This window comes from Chamaea fasciata, unplaced genomic scaffold (assembly GCF_029207755.1).
Source record: "Chamaea fasciata isolate MVZ Bird 193981 ecotype frontalis unplaced genomic scaffold, bChaFas1.0.hap1 SCAF_13, whole genome shotgun sequence".
Classification (NCBI taxonomy): Eukaryota; Metazoa; Chordata; class Aves; order Passeriformes; family Sylviidae; genus Chamaea; species Chamaea fasciata.
In genome coordinates this window covers 668,296-685,113 of record NW_027094098.1, presented here as the reverse complement: position 1 = coordinate 685,113, position 16,818 = coordinate 668,296, and the positions used below count along the sequence as shown (strand labels likewise).

General features: G+C 62.3%; 4 protein-coding genes across 5 annotated transcripts in view; 3 read left to right on the top strand and 1 right to left on the bottom strand.

Annotated features, from left to right (window-relative positions):
- The window catches only part of CACNA2D2 (calcium voltage-gated channel auxiliary subunit alpha2delta 2), a 213,135-nt gene extending 205,635 nt beyond the window's left edge, over positions 1-7,500 (top strand). For both annotated transcript variants that reach the window (XM_066195050.1, XM_066195049.1), the window contains 15 exons: positions 991-1,088; positions 1,295-1,385; positions 1,517-1,579; positions 1,683-1,786; positions 1,872-1,970; positions 2,061-2,155; positions 2,398-2,445; positions 2,821-2,892; positions 3,049-3,201; positions 3,319-3,371; positions 3,477-3,532; positions 3,621-3,744; positions 4,289-4,398; positions 4,603-4,691; positions 5,303-7,500. In XM_066195050.1, coding sequence (XP_066051147.1) covers positions 991-1,088; positions 1,295-1,385; positions 1,517-1,579; positions 1,683-1,786; positions 1,872-1,970; positions 2,061-2,155; positions 2,398-2,445; positions 2,821-2,892; positions 3,049-3,201; positions 3,319-3,371; positions 3,477-3,532; positions 3,621-3,744; positions 4,289-4,398; positions 4,603-4,691; positions 5,303-5,431 — 1,384 coding nt within the window. In that variant the 3' untranslated portion in view covers positions 5,432-7,500. The remainder of the gene's footprint in view (positions 1-990; positions 1,089-1,294; positions 1,386-1,516; positions 1,580-1,682; positions 1,787-1,871; positions 1,971-2,060; positions 2,156-2,397; positions 2,446-2,820; positions 2,893-3,048; positions 3,202-3,318; positions 3,372-3,476; positions 3,533-3,620; positions 3,745-4,288; positions 4,399-4,602; positions 4,692-5,302) is intronic.
- Positions 7,501-8,322: 822 nt separating this feature from the next.
- Positions 8,323-11,170, top strand: TMEM115 (transmembrane protein 115). Its single transcript, XM_066195427.1, has 2 exons — positions 8,323-9,254; positions 9,985-11,170. Exons 1-2 carry the CDS (start codon positions 8,401-8,403, stop codon positions 10,184-10,186), a joined length of 1,056 nt encoding a protein of 351 aa, XP_066051524.1. The 5' UTR covers positions 8,323-8,400; the 3' UTR covers positions 10,187-11,170.
- Positions 11,171-11,363: 193 nt separating this feature from the next.
- Positions 11,364-13,194, bottom strand: CYB561D2 (cytochrome b561 family member D2). Its single transcript, XM_066195428.1, has 3 exons — positions 13,054-13,194; positions 12,935-12,972; positions 11,364-12,761 (listed from the first exon to the last, which is right to left on the bottom strand). The coding sequence occupies exons 1-3, from the start codon at positions 13,178-13,180 to the stop codon at positions 12,258-12,260; spliced, it is 669 nt and encodes a 222-aa protein (XP_066051525.1). The 5' UTR covers positions 13,181-13,194; the 3' UTR covers positions 11,364-12,257.
- A 168-nt stretch (positions 13,195-13,362) lies between these two features.
- On the top strand, positions 13,363-16,798 carry NPRL2 (NPR2 like, GATOR1 complex subunit). The gene is made up of 11 exons (XM_066195522.1): positions 13,363-13,502; positions 13,661-13,752; positions 14,216-14,384; positions 14,628-14,736; positions 15,018-15,154; positions 15,431-15,528; positions 15,615-15,651; positions 15,807-15,900; positions 15,975-16,092; positions 16,279-16,421; positions 16,711-16,798. The coding sequence occupies exons 1-11, from the start codon at positions 13,431-13,433 to the stop codon at positions 16,776-16,778; spliced, it is 1,137 nt and encodes a 378-aa protein (XP_066051619.1). The 5' UTR covers positions 13,363-13,430; the 3' UTR covers positions 16,779-16,798.
- The last annotated feature ends 20 nt before the right edge of the window (positions 16,799-16,818 follow it).

Here is a 16,818-nt window from a genome sequence, read left to right as displayed (position 1 = left end):
CCTCACCTTTTTCAGCTGCCCTGTGGGCATGCTCCCTGCCGCCCTTTGCTCCAACATTTGTCCTCTTAATGAGGTTTTTGGCAGAGTCAGGAGCTTGGCGGAGGGGTTGTCAGTGGGGGAGCCCTGAGCACCCTGGCACTGTTCACAGCCACACTGCTGAGGATGGGTGGCTCTTGGCACACTGGGGTGGCACTAACCTGTGCCACCCAGTCAGAGCCTCATGGTGACCAACAGGTTACAGCTGTCCCAGGCATCGGTGGGGCTCGGACTCTGCGTTCAGGGTGTTCCAGACTGAAGCAGGGACGTGGCACCCACCATACTGCTTGTCCCAGGAGTGTCTCAGGGCCAGTGATGATGCCCATGGGCAAGCACTCATCTCCCTCCACCAGCTGGGGCTCAGCCAGCACCCAACCATCTGTGCAAAGTGCACAGGTATGGCCTTGAGTGCCTGCCTGGTGCTGCCAGTGCAGCTGTGGAGGATCCTGAGGCAAATCCCTGATGGCACCCACAATGGAGCCCCCAGTCCCTGAGGTGCCACAGGGGCAAGGCAGGGTGGGCATAGCGGTGCCCACCTGGCCCTGCAGGTAAGTACAGTGTCAGAGGCACCCAGTCCTACCAGTAGCCCCACCAGTATGGGGAGAGATGGACTCAGTGTTGTACCATTCTGGGCAAACCAGGATCCATCAAACCTGGCAGAGGTGACGGCACCTCAGTGCCTGTGGCAGTGACAGACCTGGTGACTGGTGTGACACTTCTCTGGTGGCACTGCAGGCATCAGGGGCTGGGTACTGGGCAGTCTGCAGAGATGCCCACAGCCAGTTCCCCTGGTGGGGTGACACTCCCAGGAGAGGTGGCACGTCACCACCATTGTGTCCCTGTCAAGTCTGGGTGCTGGCAGCACGGCCAGCACCCACCCCGCCATCCCCGGAGGAGAACTGACCTTACCTTTTCCATCCCCACGAACGACAAACCTTGTCCCCCAAACCCCAGAGAGTATTGCAAAGACCTCGACTTGTCGGATAACAACACCGAATTCCTGGAAAACTTTATTGCCCTCATGGAAAAGGTGACCCCAGACTCCAAGCAGTGTGAGTACCTGGGATGGCTTGTGGGGGGCTGCTGTGGGGTTGGGGGTTGAGGGGGATTCAGGGGGAGATGGAGCAGGGGATAAACTGTGCTGGGGTTGGGGTCCTGGCAGCTGCTGCTGAGCAGAGTGGGTGCTGGGGCAGGGCAGGGGATATGGGTGGCCCTCATGGGGTCAGCTCTCACCTCCTCCTCCTCTCCAACTCCCAAGGCGACAATTTCCTCCTGCACAACCTGATCCTGGATACAGGTATCACACAGCAGCTGGTGGAGCAAGTCTGGAAGGACCAGGACCTCAACACGTAAGAGGAGGGGAGATGGCCCACGGTGGGCAGCACTTTTTTGGGACAGATGAGGATTGGGATGAGCTGTGGAGGCGGGGGCAGAGCAAAACCCCACTGACGGCTGGCATACCCGGCCCCTCTCCTTGCAGGTACAGCCTCTTGGCTGTCTTCGCAGCCACTGACGGGGGCATCACCCGTGTCTTCCCTAACAAGTGAGTGTCTGCCCTGCACGGTGACCTGTGTGCTCCTGCTGGGCCGTCTCTGGTGGGATCAGAGATGACAGTGACAGTCATGGCTGTGGCGTCTCCCTGCCAGGGCTGCGGATGACTGGGAGGAGGAACCTGAGCCCTTCAACGCCAGCTTCTACCGGAGAAGCCTGGACAACAAGGGCTACATCTTCAAGCCACCCTATCGGGATGGTGGGTGCCAGCTCAGGGCAACAGGGTGTGGCCCAGGCTGCTGCTGGCTCCACGTGTCCCCTGATGTCACCGCTGCCTTCCACAGCTGGCTACCGGGGGCTGGACTTGGAGAACAACACCATCGGGATCCTGGTGAGCACCGCCGTGGAGCTCAGCATTGGGGGAAAGACTCTGAAGCCCGCAGGTAGGCAGGGAGCTGGGTGCCCTGGTGCCAGGCTGGGGGTCCTTGCAGCCCCCCCAGGCTGCAGCTCACCCTGTCTCCTCACTGCCCCAGTGGTGGGGGTGAAGCTGGACCTCGAAGCCTGGGCCGAGAAGTTCAAAGTACTGGCGAGCAACCGGACAGACCGTGACCAGCTGGGCACCCGCCAGGTACGTCTGGGGGCTGGCACAGCCAGGGAAAAGGGGTGGAGACAGGACAGGGAGGGCGTTCTCCTTGCTGAGGGGCACTGCTGGGACATGGTGCCTGTGGTTGCAATGGGCTTGTTCCTCAGGGTACCTGTCCCCAGCCTCTGGGGACGCCACCCTGCATGTTCCCCCCTGGCTGGGAGGACAGCTCTGGGGAGATGACCATCCTGCTAACCTGTTCCCTCTGCCCTGCTTTTGGTTGACAGTGTGACCCCTCAAGCAGTTGTGAGATGGACTGTGAGGCCAACAACAAGGTGGGTGGTGGGCAGCTGGTGGGGGTGTATGGAGTGACTGGGAGAGGTCCCTGTCCCCTGCTTACCCAGCCTGTGCACCCACTCTGTCCCCTGCTGCTGCCCAAGCTCAGCCAGACTCAGCCCACCTCGCAGGGATGAAGGCCTGGGCGTTGCCCCATGGGCCATGGACCCCCTGAGAGGGCTGTAAAACCCCCTGGGTGGGTGGTGTCTCCTGCTCCCTGCACCCAGTATGGGTGCTCCTGGCACTGAGATGCTTCTGAGGCTTGGGGACATGGCGCTGGCCCCCCTACCTCACAGCCCGCCACCCCCCACCCTGCTGGTCCTGCTTGGCCCTGGGCACGGCCAGAGTTGGATGACACTGCCCTCCTTCCCCAGGACCTCATCTGTGTCCTCATCGATGACGGGGGCTTCCTGGTGCTCTCCAACCAGGAGGACCACTGGTACCAGGTGAGCAGTGCCCGCAGCTCTCCTGGGTGCGGGATGCCAGTGAGGAGCTGAGACCCTTGAGCTCATGTCATGGGTGTTGTGACACAGCCCCACTCACTCCAGGGAAATCCCATGTCAAGGTGGCATTTGGGTGCAGATTCCGTGTCCCCTTTTCAGGTGGGCAAGTTCTTCAGCGAAGTGGATGCCAACCTGATGTCTGCCCTCTACAACAACTCCTTTTACGCCCGCAAGGAGTCCTATGACTTTCAGTCCGTCTGTGCCCCTGAGGCCCCCAGCAACACGGGCGCGGCGCCCCGCGGCGTCTTCGTGGTGAGCACCCACAGGGATGGTGCATTTCAGGTGGTCTGGGAGCTCAGGGACCCATGAGTGTGTTCCCAGTGCCCCTCATGAGGATCTGCTGGCTCACTGCCCCCTCTCTGCCCACAGCCCACTGTGGCCGATCTCCTGAGCCTCGCCTGGTGGACCTCGGCTGCAGCCTGGTGAGTCCTGCCATGTCCCCTCCCTGGGGCCATTCCAAATGGGGAGTGACATTGGGGTGTCCTTGGGGCTGGGACACCTGACGTGGCCACACTTTGCTCCCCCAGGTCCCTGTTCCAGCAGTTCCTGTACAGCCTCACCTACAGCAGCTGGTTCCAGACGGGTCAGTCCCGGGGGAGCTTTGAGCTGGGGGTGGGCAGGGGCTGGGGGAGGGTTGGTGGCCTTTGGCCCACAGCGTTGTGCTGGCACAGAGGAGGTGGTGGGGGACGGCATGGAAGCCAGGGAGACGAGCTGCATCATGAAGCAGACCCAGTATTACTTCAGCACCGTCAACGCCACCTACAACGCCATCATCGACTGCGGCAACTGCTCCAGGTGGGTCCTTCCCCGCTGTCCCACCCCTGGGCAGGGCTGGGGACACCCCCGAGGCTGCTTTTGCCAAGATCCCCGTGCAGCAGCCCGTGTGGGGGCAATAGGAGATGCTGTGCAGCATTTAGGATGACTGTGATACCCGGAGGCAGGGGACAGAGAGGAAGATAAGTGTCCCCATGGGCTGTGGGTGATGGCGTCCCCAAGGATCCTCTGCATGGAACTAAGCCCTGGAAGCCCATCAGTGCTGAGTTCCTGGGCAGCCCCTCAGCATGGAGATGGGGAGGGAGGTGGAGATGAGGATGGGGATGCAGATCAGTGCAGGGAATGGGGATAGCGTTAAGGTTGGGAACAAGGATGGGAATGTGGACAGGCATGAGGTTAGGGATAGGGATGAAATTGGGGACAGGGGTGGGGAGGAGGACGGAGACAGTCATGAAATTGGGTCTGGGGAGATGCTGCTGGTTCAGCCTCCCCAGCAGAGCTGGCACTGGCAGCTGGGGGGGTTGGGGCACAGAGTAAGTAGGGTCCCACTGCCTTCGCACCCCAGGCTCTTCCATGCACAGAGACTGGCCAACACCAACCTGCTCTTCGTGGTGGCTGACAAGCCCCTCTGCAGCCAGTGTGAGTCTGTCAAGCTGCTGCAGGCAGAGGTAAGAGGTATCCTTTGATGTCTCAGCTGCATCTCGCTGGGATGTGGTGGCAGCGGGGTGGGGGGACACATGGGGTCTGTGGGACAGGCAGAGGGGTGAGGACCTGTGGAGTTGGGTAGGGGTTGATGGAGTTGGCCAGTGGCCAAAGGGGCTGGGGGTGCTCTACAAGCCCCCACTGCCCTGTTCCTGGTGGTTTCCTTGACCTGCGAAGCCCCCCCGAGGGACCCCAACCAGTGTGAGCTCGTGGACAGGCCCCGCTACCGGAAAGGCCCCCACATCTGCTTCGACTACAATGCAACAGTACGTGGGGTGCAGGGGGGAGCAGCTGGGGCTGGCCCCTGGGAAGGGATGGGGGCAGTGGGTATCCTCTGGTGGGGGGAGCAGAGCCATGGGGGGTCCCCTGTGGGGTGCCCCCCTGGGGGAAATTTGGGCCAGGGGAGCCCCCCTGGGGGAAATTTGGGCAGTGGGTTCACTCTGGCCAGGGCAGTGGAACCATGGGTGGATCCCAGGGGAGCAGAGCTGAGAGGTTTGTCCCTGAGGGGGAAATGGAAACGCGAGTGTTCCCCCTGGGGGGAGCGGAGCCATGGGGTGTCCCCCCAGGGGAACAGAGCCATGAGGAGATCCCCGGGAGTACACTGCTGTGGGGGGACTCCTCTGATGGGGGTTTGGAGCCCTGGGAGGATAGGGAGGAGTGGTCAGGAGCCCTGGGGTATTCCCTGGGGAGATCACAGCTATGAGGGGTCCCCGTGAGAGCAGCACCAGGGGTCATTCCCCGGGGGCTGTGCTGTAGGGCAGGAGGCTCTCAGGGGTGCAGGGAGGTGGCAGATGCCCCTAGCAGGGCAGTGGGTGCCCCTGGGGGGCCGAGGCACTGCCGGGGGTGCCCCACGGCCCTTCTCTCTTCACCCGCTCAGGAAGATACCTCAGACTGCGGCCGAGGGGCTTCCTTCTCCCCCTCCCTGGGGGTCCTGCTCTCGCTGCAGCTGCTGCTCCTCTACTCCAGCACCAGCCGGCACCCACTGCCCCCGGCCGCCTGCCTTTAGCCCCCTGGCCGCCCCCGCCAGCTCTCTTTTCTTTCAACTTCCATCTCCATGCCCCTCCCCGGCCCGGTGGAGCGGGAGCGACGTCCCCTCCGCCGCCTCGGGGACCCCCACGGTGCCGCCCCGCTCTCCCCACCGGCCGCAGCCAAAGAGGAGTCGGGGTGCGGGCAGGGGCTCCCCGGCAGAGCGGGGACCGGGACGGTGCCCCGGCGTCGCGCCCTCCCGGCCACTCGGACTTGGAAAAGTGGCGTCGGTGTCCTCCGCCCTCGACCCCTCCATCCACCTCGCCTATTTTTTTAGCCTGAAGATTTTAAAGCAGATATTTCTACATCGAGTTTCCAACATTTTCACCTGGAGACCGGCGGGGTTTATTGTCGGTAACGAGGACACATGGGAAAAAAATAAGGGAAAAAAAAAAAAAAAAGCGGGGGGGAGGAGAGAAAAGAGAAGAGAAGAGAAGAGAAAAAAGAAAAGAAAAGAAAAGAAAAGAAAAGAAAAGAAAAGAAAAGAAAAGAAAAGAAAAGAAAAGAAAAGAAAAGAAAAGAAAAGAAAAGAAAAGAAAAGAAAAGAAAAGAAAAGAAAAGAGAAAAGAAAAGAGAAAAGAAAAAAGAAAAGAAAAGAGAAAAAGAAAAAGAGAAAAAAGAATCCCTGCGGGCTGGGGCTGGGAGCGGACGGGGACAGGGGCGGAGGGCAGTGGCCTTTGCCTGCGCCGGGGCGCAATGGAGCCCGCTCCCTGCGCTAGGCTCAGCTGTTCTTGGGCACAGATACTAGGGTGAAAAGGAGGAGGAAAAAATGTATTTTGTTTCTTTTCCGTTCTGCAGATCACTGTGAATCCTGCCCGCTCAGCCCTGCCCCCCACCCCCAGCCCTGCCCGGACCCCCTTGCCCTGCCAAAGAAACCGCCCTGGCCGGGGGGACGTGCTGCTTGTCCCCTGGGGGACATGCCCTGCTGTGTCCTCGAGTGGGTCACGCCACACGCCCCACCGCGGGACGTGCCGCACGTCCTCGAGTGCCAAACGGAGCGGGAGGTGCCACATGTCCCCAGAAGGGCCGTTCTGGGCGCCCGTGCCCGTCCCGCGGGGCGCCGGGGCTGCTGCCGGGTGCTGCTGGCTGGGGACACGCAGCGCTAGGGGGGCGGGAGGTGGCCCCGCAGCGGTGTCCCGAGGGGCTGGGGCTCACGCCGAGGCGCTCGGGTGGGGGAGTTGCCCTCCCAATCAATCCACCGGGTGCCAAGGAGGGGGACGGCGTGGCTGCTCAGCCCTGACACCCCACGGACCCCACTGCACCCCACAAACCCAGCCAGAAGAGGTGCCGCGGGGCTGGAGGGGCCGGGAGCAGGGTGACAGCTGTGACACCCCAGGGTGCCGCACCCGCCCCCCCCGAGCCCCCCGCTGCTCCCGGCAGTGCCGGGGGTCCCTGGGCAGCCTTGGGGACCCTCACCCCCCCGGGGCACCCCGCTCAGAGCCACCCCATCAACCGGGTCCAGGGGAGCCCCCTCAGCATGGCCACCCCGGGGGGGGGGGCTGGGGAGGGCGCCAGGCGCTAATTAGTGCTGGGGTTAATTAATGGTCATTCTGCTTGTAGCTTTTTCAGTGTGTGTTTGGTTACTGTCTCTGGGAACCGTGTTTGAACAGATGGCTCTGTGTTACCGGGAGTGTGTGTACTTCTGTAGTCTAGTTAGGTGCTCTGCCAGAAAACCACCACTATACATACCTATAAATATATACATATATAGTCTATTTTAAGTTAAAAACCAATGAGATGAAGGGGTGGCGTGGCCCCGGGCCCCCCGTCCCGCCGGGGTCACCTCCTGCCCTGTCCCCACCCGAAAGCTTCTCTCTGCTCATTCAAAGGCATTGGGTTTTTAATTGATTTTCTTTAATTTATTTTTAATTTCTTTGGGTTTCTTTTTTTTTTTTTTCTTTTTGTACAGAAGAGTTGGAAAACTAAAAAAAAAAAAAACCAAGAAAAAGACAATTTGTAAGATATCGTGCGTGTGACTCCTTGTAAAATATTTTCAAATGGTTTATTACAGAGACTCAGTTATTAAATAATGTTCATATTTTCACTTCACAGGCGGTGGCTGCATCATTGCCCGGGGACGTGGGCACGGCTGGGGGGGCATAGCGGGGGGGGGGGGGGGGCACGGGATATCGGGGGGCTCCTGCAGGTGGGACACTGCCCTCACCTGTGCACCTCTGGGGGGGCAGGGACACGGGACAGGCAGCGGCACCGCAGAGCCGTGCGCTCTCAGAGCCGCACACGCTGCACCGGAGGGGCTGGGGGACAGCAGGGGCTCAGCCCCCATCTTCCCGTGTCCCCGCAGGACTGTGTCACCCTTCCCACGCCATGCCCGTATCTCCTGCCTGTGTCCCCACACCCATGTCTCCCTCTTTTAGGGGGTCAGTATCCCCAAGTGCCCCCCGTGTTCAGCCTACCGATGTCCATATCCCCGTTTCCCTGGGTCTGTGTCCTCCACGTACGTATCCCCATGACTGTGTCCTTCATGCCCCATGACCGTGTTCTGCCACCCCACCTTCCCCACCAGTCCGTGTCCCCGCCTGCCTCCGTGTCCCCTCCCTCGCGTCCGTGTCGCTCGTTCGTTCTGTGTCCTCCCCGGTCCCTGTCTCCCCTCCGTGTCCGTGCGTCCCGTGTGGCCCCGCGCTGCCAACGTGGCCGTACTACAGGTACCGACGTGCCCCGCGGCGCCCTGGCCCCGCCCCTACCGCAGCACCGCCCCTGCGCCCCCGTTCCACGCACGCGCAGCGGCGCTGTTTGTCCGCGCCCGGCCTGGCCCAGCGGAGGGTCTGAGCGCGGCCTGTCCCGAGGCGGCGGCGGAGGGAGGGACCGGGGCCGGGGCCGGGGCCGGGGCCGGGGCCGGGGCCGGGGCCGGCCGGGGGCTGCGCGGGGAGGCGGGCGGGTGGGGCCGGGCAGCCCCCGCGGGGCCGCCCCGTCCCGCCCGCGGGGCCGAAGATGCGGCGGTACCTGCCCGTGGCCCGGCAGCACTTCCTGGCGGCGCTGGCCGGCACCAGCGTGGTGGTGAAGTCGCTGAGCGTCGCCGTGGTGCTGCTGTACCTGCTCTCCTTCGGGCTGGACACGGCCTACGGGCTGGGGGTGACGCCCGGCTACCTCCTGCCCCCCAACTTCTGGGTGTGGACGCTGCTGACGCACGGGCTGGTGGAGGAGCGCGCCTGGGGGCTGGCGGCCAGCCTGGCCACGCTGGGGGCGGCCGGGCGGCTGCTGGAGCCCCTCTGGGGCGCGCTGGAGCTCCTCGTCTTCTTCGCCGTGGTGAACATCTCCGTGGGGCTCCTGGCTGCCCTCGCCTACTTCCTCACCTATGTGGCCTCCTTCCACCTCAACTATCTGTTCGCCGTCCGCATCCACGGCGGGCTGGGCTTCCTCGGGGGGGTCTTGGTGGCCCTCAAGCAGACGATGGGGGACAGCACCGTACTGAAGGTGCCTCAGGTCAGAATGAAAGCTGTCCCCATGCTCCTGCTCCTCCTCCTGGCTCTGCTGCGGCTCGCTGCCCTCGTCGAGAGCAATGTACTGGCCTCGTATGGCTTCGGGCTCCTCTCCAGCTGGGTCTATCTCCGCTTCTACCAGCGGCACAGTAGAGGCCGCGGAGACATGAGCGACCACTTCGCCTTTGCCACTTTCTTCCCCGAGATCCTGCAGCCCGTGGTGGGTCTGGTGGCCAACTTGGTGCACAGCATGCTGGTGAAGGTGCGCCTGTGCCGCAAGACCGTCAAGCGCTACGATGTGGGTGCCCCGTCCTCCATCACCATCAGCCTGCCGGGGACGGACCCCCAGGACGCCGAGAGAAGAAGGTACCCCTTGCCCTGCCCTGCCCATGAGGATCGTGTTTAGGGACAGGGAGGGTGTGGTTTAAAATCCAAACCAGGAGGAGAGGGGAGATGTAGGTTCAGGGGCTCAGGAGGGGCCTTCTCCGTGTGATCTGCTGGGGGCTGCCCTGCCACAGAGGTGGTGAGGAGCATTTCAGGGAGCTGGTGGGACACTATCCTGCTCTTCTAGATGTGAAACAACAATGGAAAGGCAGGGGAGATCCTGGGAAAGCTACCCCTTTCCAGGTTAGGGGTCCCTGCAGATGAAAGAGGGACAGCCTGGGACGGTGACAACCCCTGCTCGTGGCAGCATTCCACCAGTTCACCCTGGCCCAGGGGAGGGCAGTGAGTCAGCCCCACACCCCAGCCCTCCAGCACAGCCAGCACTGGCCTTCCTGACTTCTGGCAGGAGGGTTTGGACACGGTGCTGGTGCTCCCTATTCCCTGCCCTGCTTTATGCCTTTATTCCCCATTCCCGGAGCTGCCCTCGTGCTGACAGCCTCCAATTGCACCACGTAGCATGAAAACTCTGAGTGAGTAGTCTGAGAGCCAGGGCGGATTTCTGTGGAGCAGTCCTAGGCGCTCCAGGTGTTCCCCAGCACTCCTGAATCCACCCTTTCCTGCTGGGAAGAAGCCAGGGACTGACTTGCAGGGTGCCCCATGGGGCAGAGCCGTTGACCCGGGGTTAACCTGCCCACGTGCCCTTGTCCTGCAGGCAGCTGGCCCTGAAGGCTTTGAACGAGCGGCTGAAGCGAGTGGAGGACCAATCAGCCTGGCCCAGCATGGAGGATGATGAGGAGGAGGCGGCGGCAGCCAAGGCCGACAGCCCACCGCTGCCCGACTCCGGCGCGGCCGGGAAGAGCCCCGGCCAGGAGTCCAACCTCATCAGCTTCCAGGAGGCCCCAGCCCAGCTGTGACCGGCCCCCTTCCCGCCCTGTCTCCGTTGGAGAGCTGCTAATCCCCCTCGTGTCCCCCACGGCCGGGAGCGGGGACTCCTCCCGCGGCACAGGCAGGGGGATCCCTCATTCCAAGGCTTCGCTGCTGCTGGACAGGCACCCGGGACAGTGATACTGCCACCACCGTGAGGACAGGAATTCCTGGAGCCACTCCCCTCAGCGCAGGGCAGGCCGTGGAGTCGGCGCAGGCAGCGGGGGCTGTTCTGGGAGAGGGACACGGGGCTGATCGCTGCCCCAAGCCGCTGTGCTGGCCCTCGTGGGATCGAAGTCAGCTTCTCCTCTGTGCCAGGGCTTGGCCAGAGCACTCAACACTTATTTTCTTCTTTCTGAAGGTAGTTTTGTCCCTAACTGAGGCAATGGGAAGGCTAGTGGGTTTCTCTTCCAAATGCCTTTCCCGTGGGGAGCCTCCCCCCGCCCCAGCAGGAGCTCGCCAGGACCAGTGAGAAGTTTGTTGGGTAGGAGGGGACAGGACGCTGGGCAGGAAGTGGCCACCCAACCCCTCATGGTGGTGCTCCAGCACTGCCAGCTCCAGGCTTTGCACGGTGGGGATTCTCCCCTCCTTGGTCTCCTGCCCCCTCCCCCTCGAGGAGCTGCTGCCCTTGGCTGCTCCCTGGCTAATCCGTTTGCCAGATTACACTAGAAGCTGGAATTAATTTTACAGTGGGGCTCTAGCTGCTTCCTCTGGCAGCAGGTTTTCTTTCCTGCAGGTAGAATTTGGGCTCCCCTTTCTTTTCCCTCCCTCTGTGTTGATGGGAGTTTTTTTTCCTGGATGGAGAGGATGCTCCCTGCGACAGCCTCCACAGCTCCTGATCCAGCGGGCAATTCCCAGCCCAGGATGCGGATCAGCATTGTCATGATTATTTTTTTAAAGGACCACACAAGAAGGTTTTGTCAAATGGGAAGAACACAGATGTTTGGGTATCAATAAAGAGTTCTTTGAAAGCATTGTCTCCTGCAGCAGAGCATGGGCAGGATCAGGGGCCTGGCCCAGAGCAGCCTCTGGGGGCTCCTGTCAAGAGGCTGGGGAGGGGGTTTCTTCCCACGTGCTCCTGGCAGGAGGTGGGAAATCTGCAGGGGGAGATAAGTGCCTGCACCCCAAAAGTCATCCTGCCCAACGAGTAAAGAGGGCTTGTTGCACTCTAGCTGCCTGAAATTTTTATTGAATAAAAGCTCTGGATACAGAGGAATTTTTCAGCCTGGGGGCCGCTCCCAGCTCTCCAGCCCTGCCGGGAGCAGGATGCGTCCTGGAAGGAAGGCTGTTGTGCCAGCAAGGAGGTTTCTTTCTGCCTTCCCAAGGGTGCATCGCCCAGGTCTGTGCCTCCCCCTGTGCTCACGCTGTTCCCTATGACTTGCTGAGTGCAGGTGCACAGCCCGGCTCAGTAACTTGCTCTGTAAACTGACCCCACTCCACCAGGCCGAGCCCAGCCCACGGAGGAGGGGTTTAGAGGGGTTTGTGCGTGGCAGTGGGTGCCCAGACCCAGGGCTTTGGGGCAGAGGTGCCCGCTCTGATCCCAGGGAGTGCCCGTGCCATGGGGACACACGTGTTGCTGTACCGTTGCTCGGGTGCCACCACCCTGCCCCAGCCCTGCGAGGGCTGAAGCCACAACCGTGCCCTGTGCTTTCCCGGCCAAGCTGCCCCCATGGCAGAGAGGCAGTGTGGTGCCTCCTGGGAGAGAGGGAACTCCCTGCCCTCCTCACCAGGATGGCTCCTGTCCTGCCCGCTCCAAAGCAGCCCTGCGTGGGAAGGGAAAAGGAGTAGGAATCCTGAGTGAGCCCTCCATTTCCCACCACTGAGCACCAAGCTGCCGTAGGGCCCAGCAGCTTCACCTGTGCTGAGGAACATCCCCACCGAGGCAGGGGTGAGGTGCCACACACATCACAGCTGCTCCCCAGGGACAAGACACTATGGACAATCCAGGACTAACGAAAGATGAGTAGGTAGAAACCAAGTTCCAAGGAGACCCTGTGCGAGCAGGGGGCCTCCAAGGGGAGACCCAGCTCACTCTGGGAAGTTCAGGTCAGCACCAAGCCCTCAGTGCTGGCTCCGCTTGCGGTACAGGTATGCATTGCTCACCTGGTTCATGATAACCAGGCTGGTGACAAGGGGACACAGCATAGCGAGGTACCACGAGGCACCGGTCACCGTGGTGGTGAACCAGAGGGAGCACATGCCCAACATCAGGCTGGCACAGCCCAGCAGGTATCCCACCAGCCCTGAGGTTGCGTGGTACAGCTTCAGCTTGGCCAGCGTCCAGTTCTTCATCAGCTTGGGGTAGAGCAGGAGCACACCCCCGGCGCACTGCCCGCCGGCGTACAGCACGGCCAGCAGCCCTGTCAGCCCGTGCCAGGTGACAAAGTGGCCCTTGCCGTTCAGGTGCTTGTTGTAGGTAATGATTCCCAGCCCCAGGAGCGCGCAGAGCAGGGCGAGCAGCTGCAGCGCCCAGTGCGCCCGCACTCGGATTTTGCGGGAGAAGGAGCGCAGCAGCGAGGTCTCCGGGGAGAAGATCAGCAGCGCTTCGGTCATCAGGAACGAGAACTAGGGGGCAGAGGGCAGCGGGATTGGTACCGGCCAAACGCCCCACCGCCCGGGGGCTCAGCCTCCCATCACCCGGCGGCTCCCGGGGCCGGACACCCACCCCCCAGGGACTCCGCCGGCACGGCCCCTGCCTGTCCCACGGCAGCGGGGCGGTGACCGGCGGCGGCACTTACCGCGAGGGCCATGAGCAGCGGGTGCCAGGAAAAAAGACCTGGAAGGGAAGCGCAGGGTGAGGTGAGCTGAGACATCCGGCCCTCCCCGCGTCCCCGGCCCCGGCCCCACCGGCACTCACTGGATCCGGGCCGCGCCAGCACGGCCACGGCGGCGGGGAATCCCAGCGCCACCAGGTGCGCAGCGGCGCCCGCGGCCACGCGCAGCGAGCGGTACAGGCGGGACTCGGTCTCGGCCGTCAGGGCCATGTTGGCCGGGCGGGCACAACCGCCGCCGCCGACGCGGCCGGGCGGCGGCGCGGGCTCCGATTGGCTGAAACTGGCTGTCCGTCAGCGCCAAGGCCCCGCCCCTCCCCGCTGTGCCGCCGCTGAGTGGCGGGAAGTGCTGTCGCTCAATGCGAGGGTCCGCCCCCGCCGCGCGGCCGTGTGACTGCGCGGGACCGGCCCTACGGTGGCCGGCGGGGCTGGGGTGGGGGTTTGGGCCGCTCCGCGTCGCGCCATGGGTGGCCGCATCGAGTGCGTGTTCTTCAGCGAATTCCACCCCACGCTGGGGCCCAAAATCACCTACCAGGTGCGGGGCGATTGGCCCGGGGCCCGCAGCGCCTGCCTGCCGCGGGGGGGCTGGAACTGGGCCGTGACAGCGCCCATGGAGGGGTAGGGGGCACAGGGATGGGGGTGGTGGGTGCTCCCTGGAGAGGGACTGGAACGGAGCCTCCTGTGTCGCCGCAGGTGCCTGAGGACTTCATCTCCCGGGAGCTGTTTGACACCATCCAGGTGTACGTCATCACGAAGCCCGAGCTGCAGAACAAGCTGATCACCGTGTGAGTGCGGGCGGAGCGCCGGCCCTGCCCCGGGCTCCCGCTGTCCCGCCGGGCTCGGCGGTGTGACAGTGCTGGGCTGGGCTCCCGGCCCGGGGCCAGCAGGGTCACTGCCGTGCCCCCAGGTACCCGTGCAGAGGGTGGGTGGTCACATTTTGGGGATGGCTGGTGCTGCATCTGCTGCTCTGCCGGCTCTAAATCCAGGAAAGCCAGACGAGTCTGACTGAGAGTTGTGCTGGTTTTGAAAGGAGACTGTTTCCTTTTCTGAGGGCTGCCTCTTTCCCCACCTGCCCCCCCACCTCCTTTCTTCAGTCTGTGATTTGCACTCTGAGCGCGTAGGGCTTAGGCATCGTTTTCCCGGCAATGTTAAGAAGCCCGTAGCTCCAGAGCCACCTGGGAACCATCCCTGTGGGGCACTCGAGCCTCCCTGAGGGCGTAGGTGCAGGTCACAGGTGTCTCCCCACAGGACAGCCATGGAGAAGAAGCTGATCGGGTGCCCCGTGTGCATCGAGCACAAGAAGTACAGCCGGAATGCTCTGCTCTTCAACCTGGGCTTTGTGTGTGATGCCAGAGCCAAGGCCTGTGCGCTGGAGCCCATTGTGAAGAAGCTGGCTGGCTACCTCACCACCCTCGAGGTGAGGCCTGGGCACGGCCAGGCTGCTTCCCAATCCACCCCACAGAGCGTGGGCACCTCAGGAGTGTCCTGGAGCATGTTGGGGGCCACTGGGCTTTGCTGGTCCTGGGGCTGGTTTTACAGAGAGGAGGGGATTGTGCTGGTTTCCTAGAGGTCACTTCAGTTTTAAAGGAGAGCAGGATCTGGGCTCCTGTAGCCAGTAGTCCTGTGGGGAAGAGCTGACTTGACTTTCTGCTCTCTTCAGCTGGAAAGTGGATTCATCTCCAACGAGGAGAGTAAACAGAAACTGGTTCCCATCATGACCATCCTGCTGGAGGAGCTGAATGCCAAAGGGAAGTGCACCCTGCCCATAGGTATGGCGAGGACAGGGCAGTGCTGGGAGGCAGCTGAGCCATTCCCTGCCCAGATCGGCTCTGCCTGTGCTGCTCCCAGCAGCTCCCTGCTTGTCTGTGCTCGGAGCTGGGGGTGTCTGAGCCAGCCTTGCCCTACCTGGCTCCAAGGGACGGGTGGGATGGGGTTATGGGCTGCAGACACCTTGTTCTGTGTGACACTGGGGTGTCCTGGGACCGATGGTTGCAAGCTCCTGCGGGAGCAGTTTTCCATGGAGATTGAGCCTTCCCCTTTTCCCGGGCAGACGAGTCAAACACCATCCACCTGAAGGTGATCGAGCAGCGCCCGGATCCCCCCATTGTGCAGGAGTATGATGTCCCTGTCTTCACCCAAGACAAGGACGACTTCTTCAACTCCCAGTGGGATCTCACCACGCAGCAGGTCCGTGTGCCTGACACTTTGAAGGGGATCTGTTTCCAGACCACTGGGGGAGTTGGGCTGTTCTGGAGATCACCACGTTAATGAGCACAGTTTGGTGCTGCCCGTGTCTTTGTCCTTGGGCCTGTGAGCAAATCTTTCACCAGCACAAGGTTAAAGTGCACCTGGGGATGGAGCCTGCCCATCCAAGGTGCTTCCAGGTTCATGGGAGTTGCTTGGGCTTCAGGCTGATGCCTCACTGCTCTCTTCCCTTTGAACTCTTGCCTTCTCCTCTCCCAGATCCTGCCCTACATTGATGGATTTCGGCACGTGCAGAAGATTTCGGCGGAAGCCGACGTGGAGCTGAACTTGGTGCGCATTGCTGTGCAGAACCTGCTGTGAGTGCCTGGAGGGGCTGGACGGCCCGAGGAGAGGGGAGGGTGCTGCCAGGGAGTGTCTCTCACCTTCTCCTGTCCATCTGCAGGTACTACGGGGTTGTCACGCTTGTCTCCATACTCCAGGTGGGTCAGGCCACGGCGTGGGGGGCTGTGAGCAGGATTTGGGCACTGGCTGTGCCGTCGGGGTGGCTGTGGAGGGGGAACAGCAGGCTTGGAGTGGGCTGGGCCTGTCTCTCAGAGCTACGGCTGAGCAGAGCTGGTTTTCCATCACCCTCCAGTACTCCAATGTCTACTGCACCACACCAAAGGTCCAGGACCTGGTGGATGACAAGTGCCTCCAGGAAGAGTGTTTGTCCTATGTCACCAAACAAGGTATAGTGACTCTGCCTGAGGATGCTGGCCCAGGCAGGGGGACAGGGCAGCTGACTGGTGACTTGTCCTTGCAGGGCACAAGCGAGCCAGCCTCAGGGACGTCTTCCAGCTGTACTGTGGGCTGAGCCCTGGCACCACCGTGCGAGACCTGATCTCCCGGTACACCCTGCAGCTCCAGAGGGTGGATGAGAGGTCAGAGCCCTCCTGGTTGGTCCCTGAGGGCAGTGGTGACACTGGGAGTGGCAGAGAGAGTGAGCAGGACGCACTCACTCAGTGCTCACGCAGTGGTGGAGCGTGTGAAACAGAAGGGAACGTGGGGAGCTGGGCTATTTGGCACCTCAGCATTGTGGCTCCATTCTCTTCCCTCCCCATCCCCAGGAGGCTTATCCAGTTTGGTTTGATGAAGGGTCTTATCCGGCGGCTCCAGAAATACCCAGTTAAGGTGGCCCGGGACGAGCGGAGCCACCCAGCCCGGCTGTACACGGGCTGCCACAGCTACGATGAGATCTGCTGCAAGACCGGTATGGATCCATAGGACCCACAGGATCCTCCGCTCCGTGTGGGCCCCAGGTTTGGTGGGAGACACGAGAATGTCTGCGTGCCCACAGCTGTGCACCGGTCCTGGATTCTTGCCCCTTTGGGAGCCTTCAGACTGCAGGGAGATGGGAGGGTGGGCCAGGCACTTCTCCAAGTCAGGCTGCTAAGCCCGTGCTGCCAGGGGCAGGGCTCGGGGACCCCACCCAACTCTCTGACACCGCGGCTGGGCACCCCACTGACACCATACTGACAGCCCACTGTCTTACTCCCCAGGCATGAGTTACAAGGAGCTGGATGAGCGCCTGGAGAACGACCCCAACATCATCGTGTGCTGGAAGTGATGGCAGCGATGGCCCCTCACTAGAGCCGTGTCCCCCCGCG

What these genes read in the sequence shown, in the direction of transcription:
- TMEM115 (XM_066195427.1), top strand. Translation starts at nt 8,401, where the DNA reads ATGCGGCGGTACCTGCCCGTGGCCCGGCAGCACTTCCTGGCGGCGCTG. An exon ending in CAGGACGCCGAGAGAAGAAG is followed by an intron (nt 9,255 to 9,984) that starts GTACCCCTTGCC and finishes CTTGTCCTGCAG; the next exon opens with GCAGCTGGCCCTGAAGGCTT.
- CYB561D2 (XM_066195428.1), bottom strand. Translation starts at nt 13,180, where the DNA reads ATGGCCCTGACGGCCGAGACCGAGTCCCGCCTGTACCGCTCGCTGCGC. An exon ending in GCTGGCGCGGCCCGGATCCA is followed by an intron (nt 12,973 to 13,053) that starts GTGAGTGCCGGT and finishes CTTCCCTTCCAG; the next exon opens with GTCTTTTTTCCTGGCACCCG. An exon ending in CGCTGCTCATGGCCCTCGCG is followed by an intron (nt 12,762 to 12,934) that starts GTAAGTGCCGCC and finishes TCTGCCCCCTAG; the next exon opens with TTCTCGTTCCTGATGACCGA.
- NPRL2 (XM_066195522.1), top strand. Translation starts at nt 13,431, where the DNA reads ATGGGTGGCCGCATCGAGTGCGTGTTCTTCAGCGAATTCCACCCCACG. An exon ending in CAGAACAAGCTGATCACCGT is followed by an intron (nt 13,753 to 14,215) that starts GTGAGTGCGGGC and finishes GTCTCCCCACAG; the next exon opens with GACAGCCATGGAGAAGAAGC. An exon ending in GAAGTGCACCCTGCCCATAG is followed by an intron (nt 14,737 to 15,017) that starts GTATGGCGAGGA and finishes TTTCCCGGGCAG; the next exon opens with ACGAGTCAAACACCATCCAC.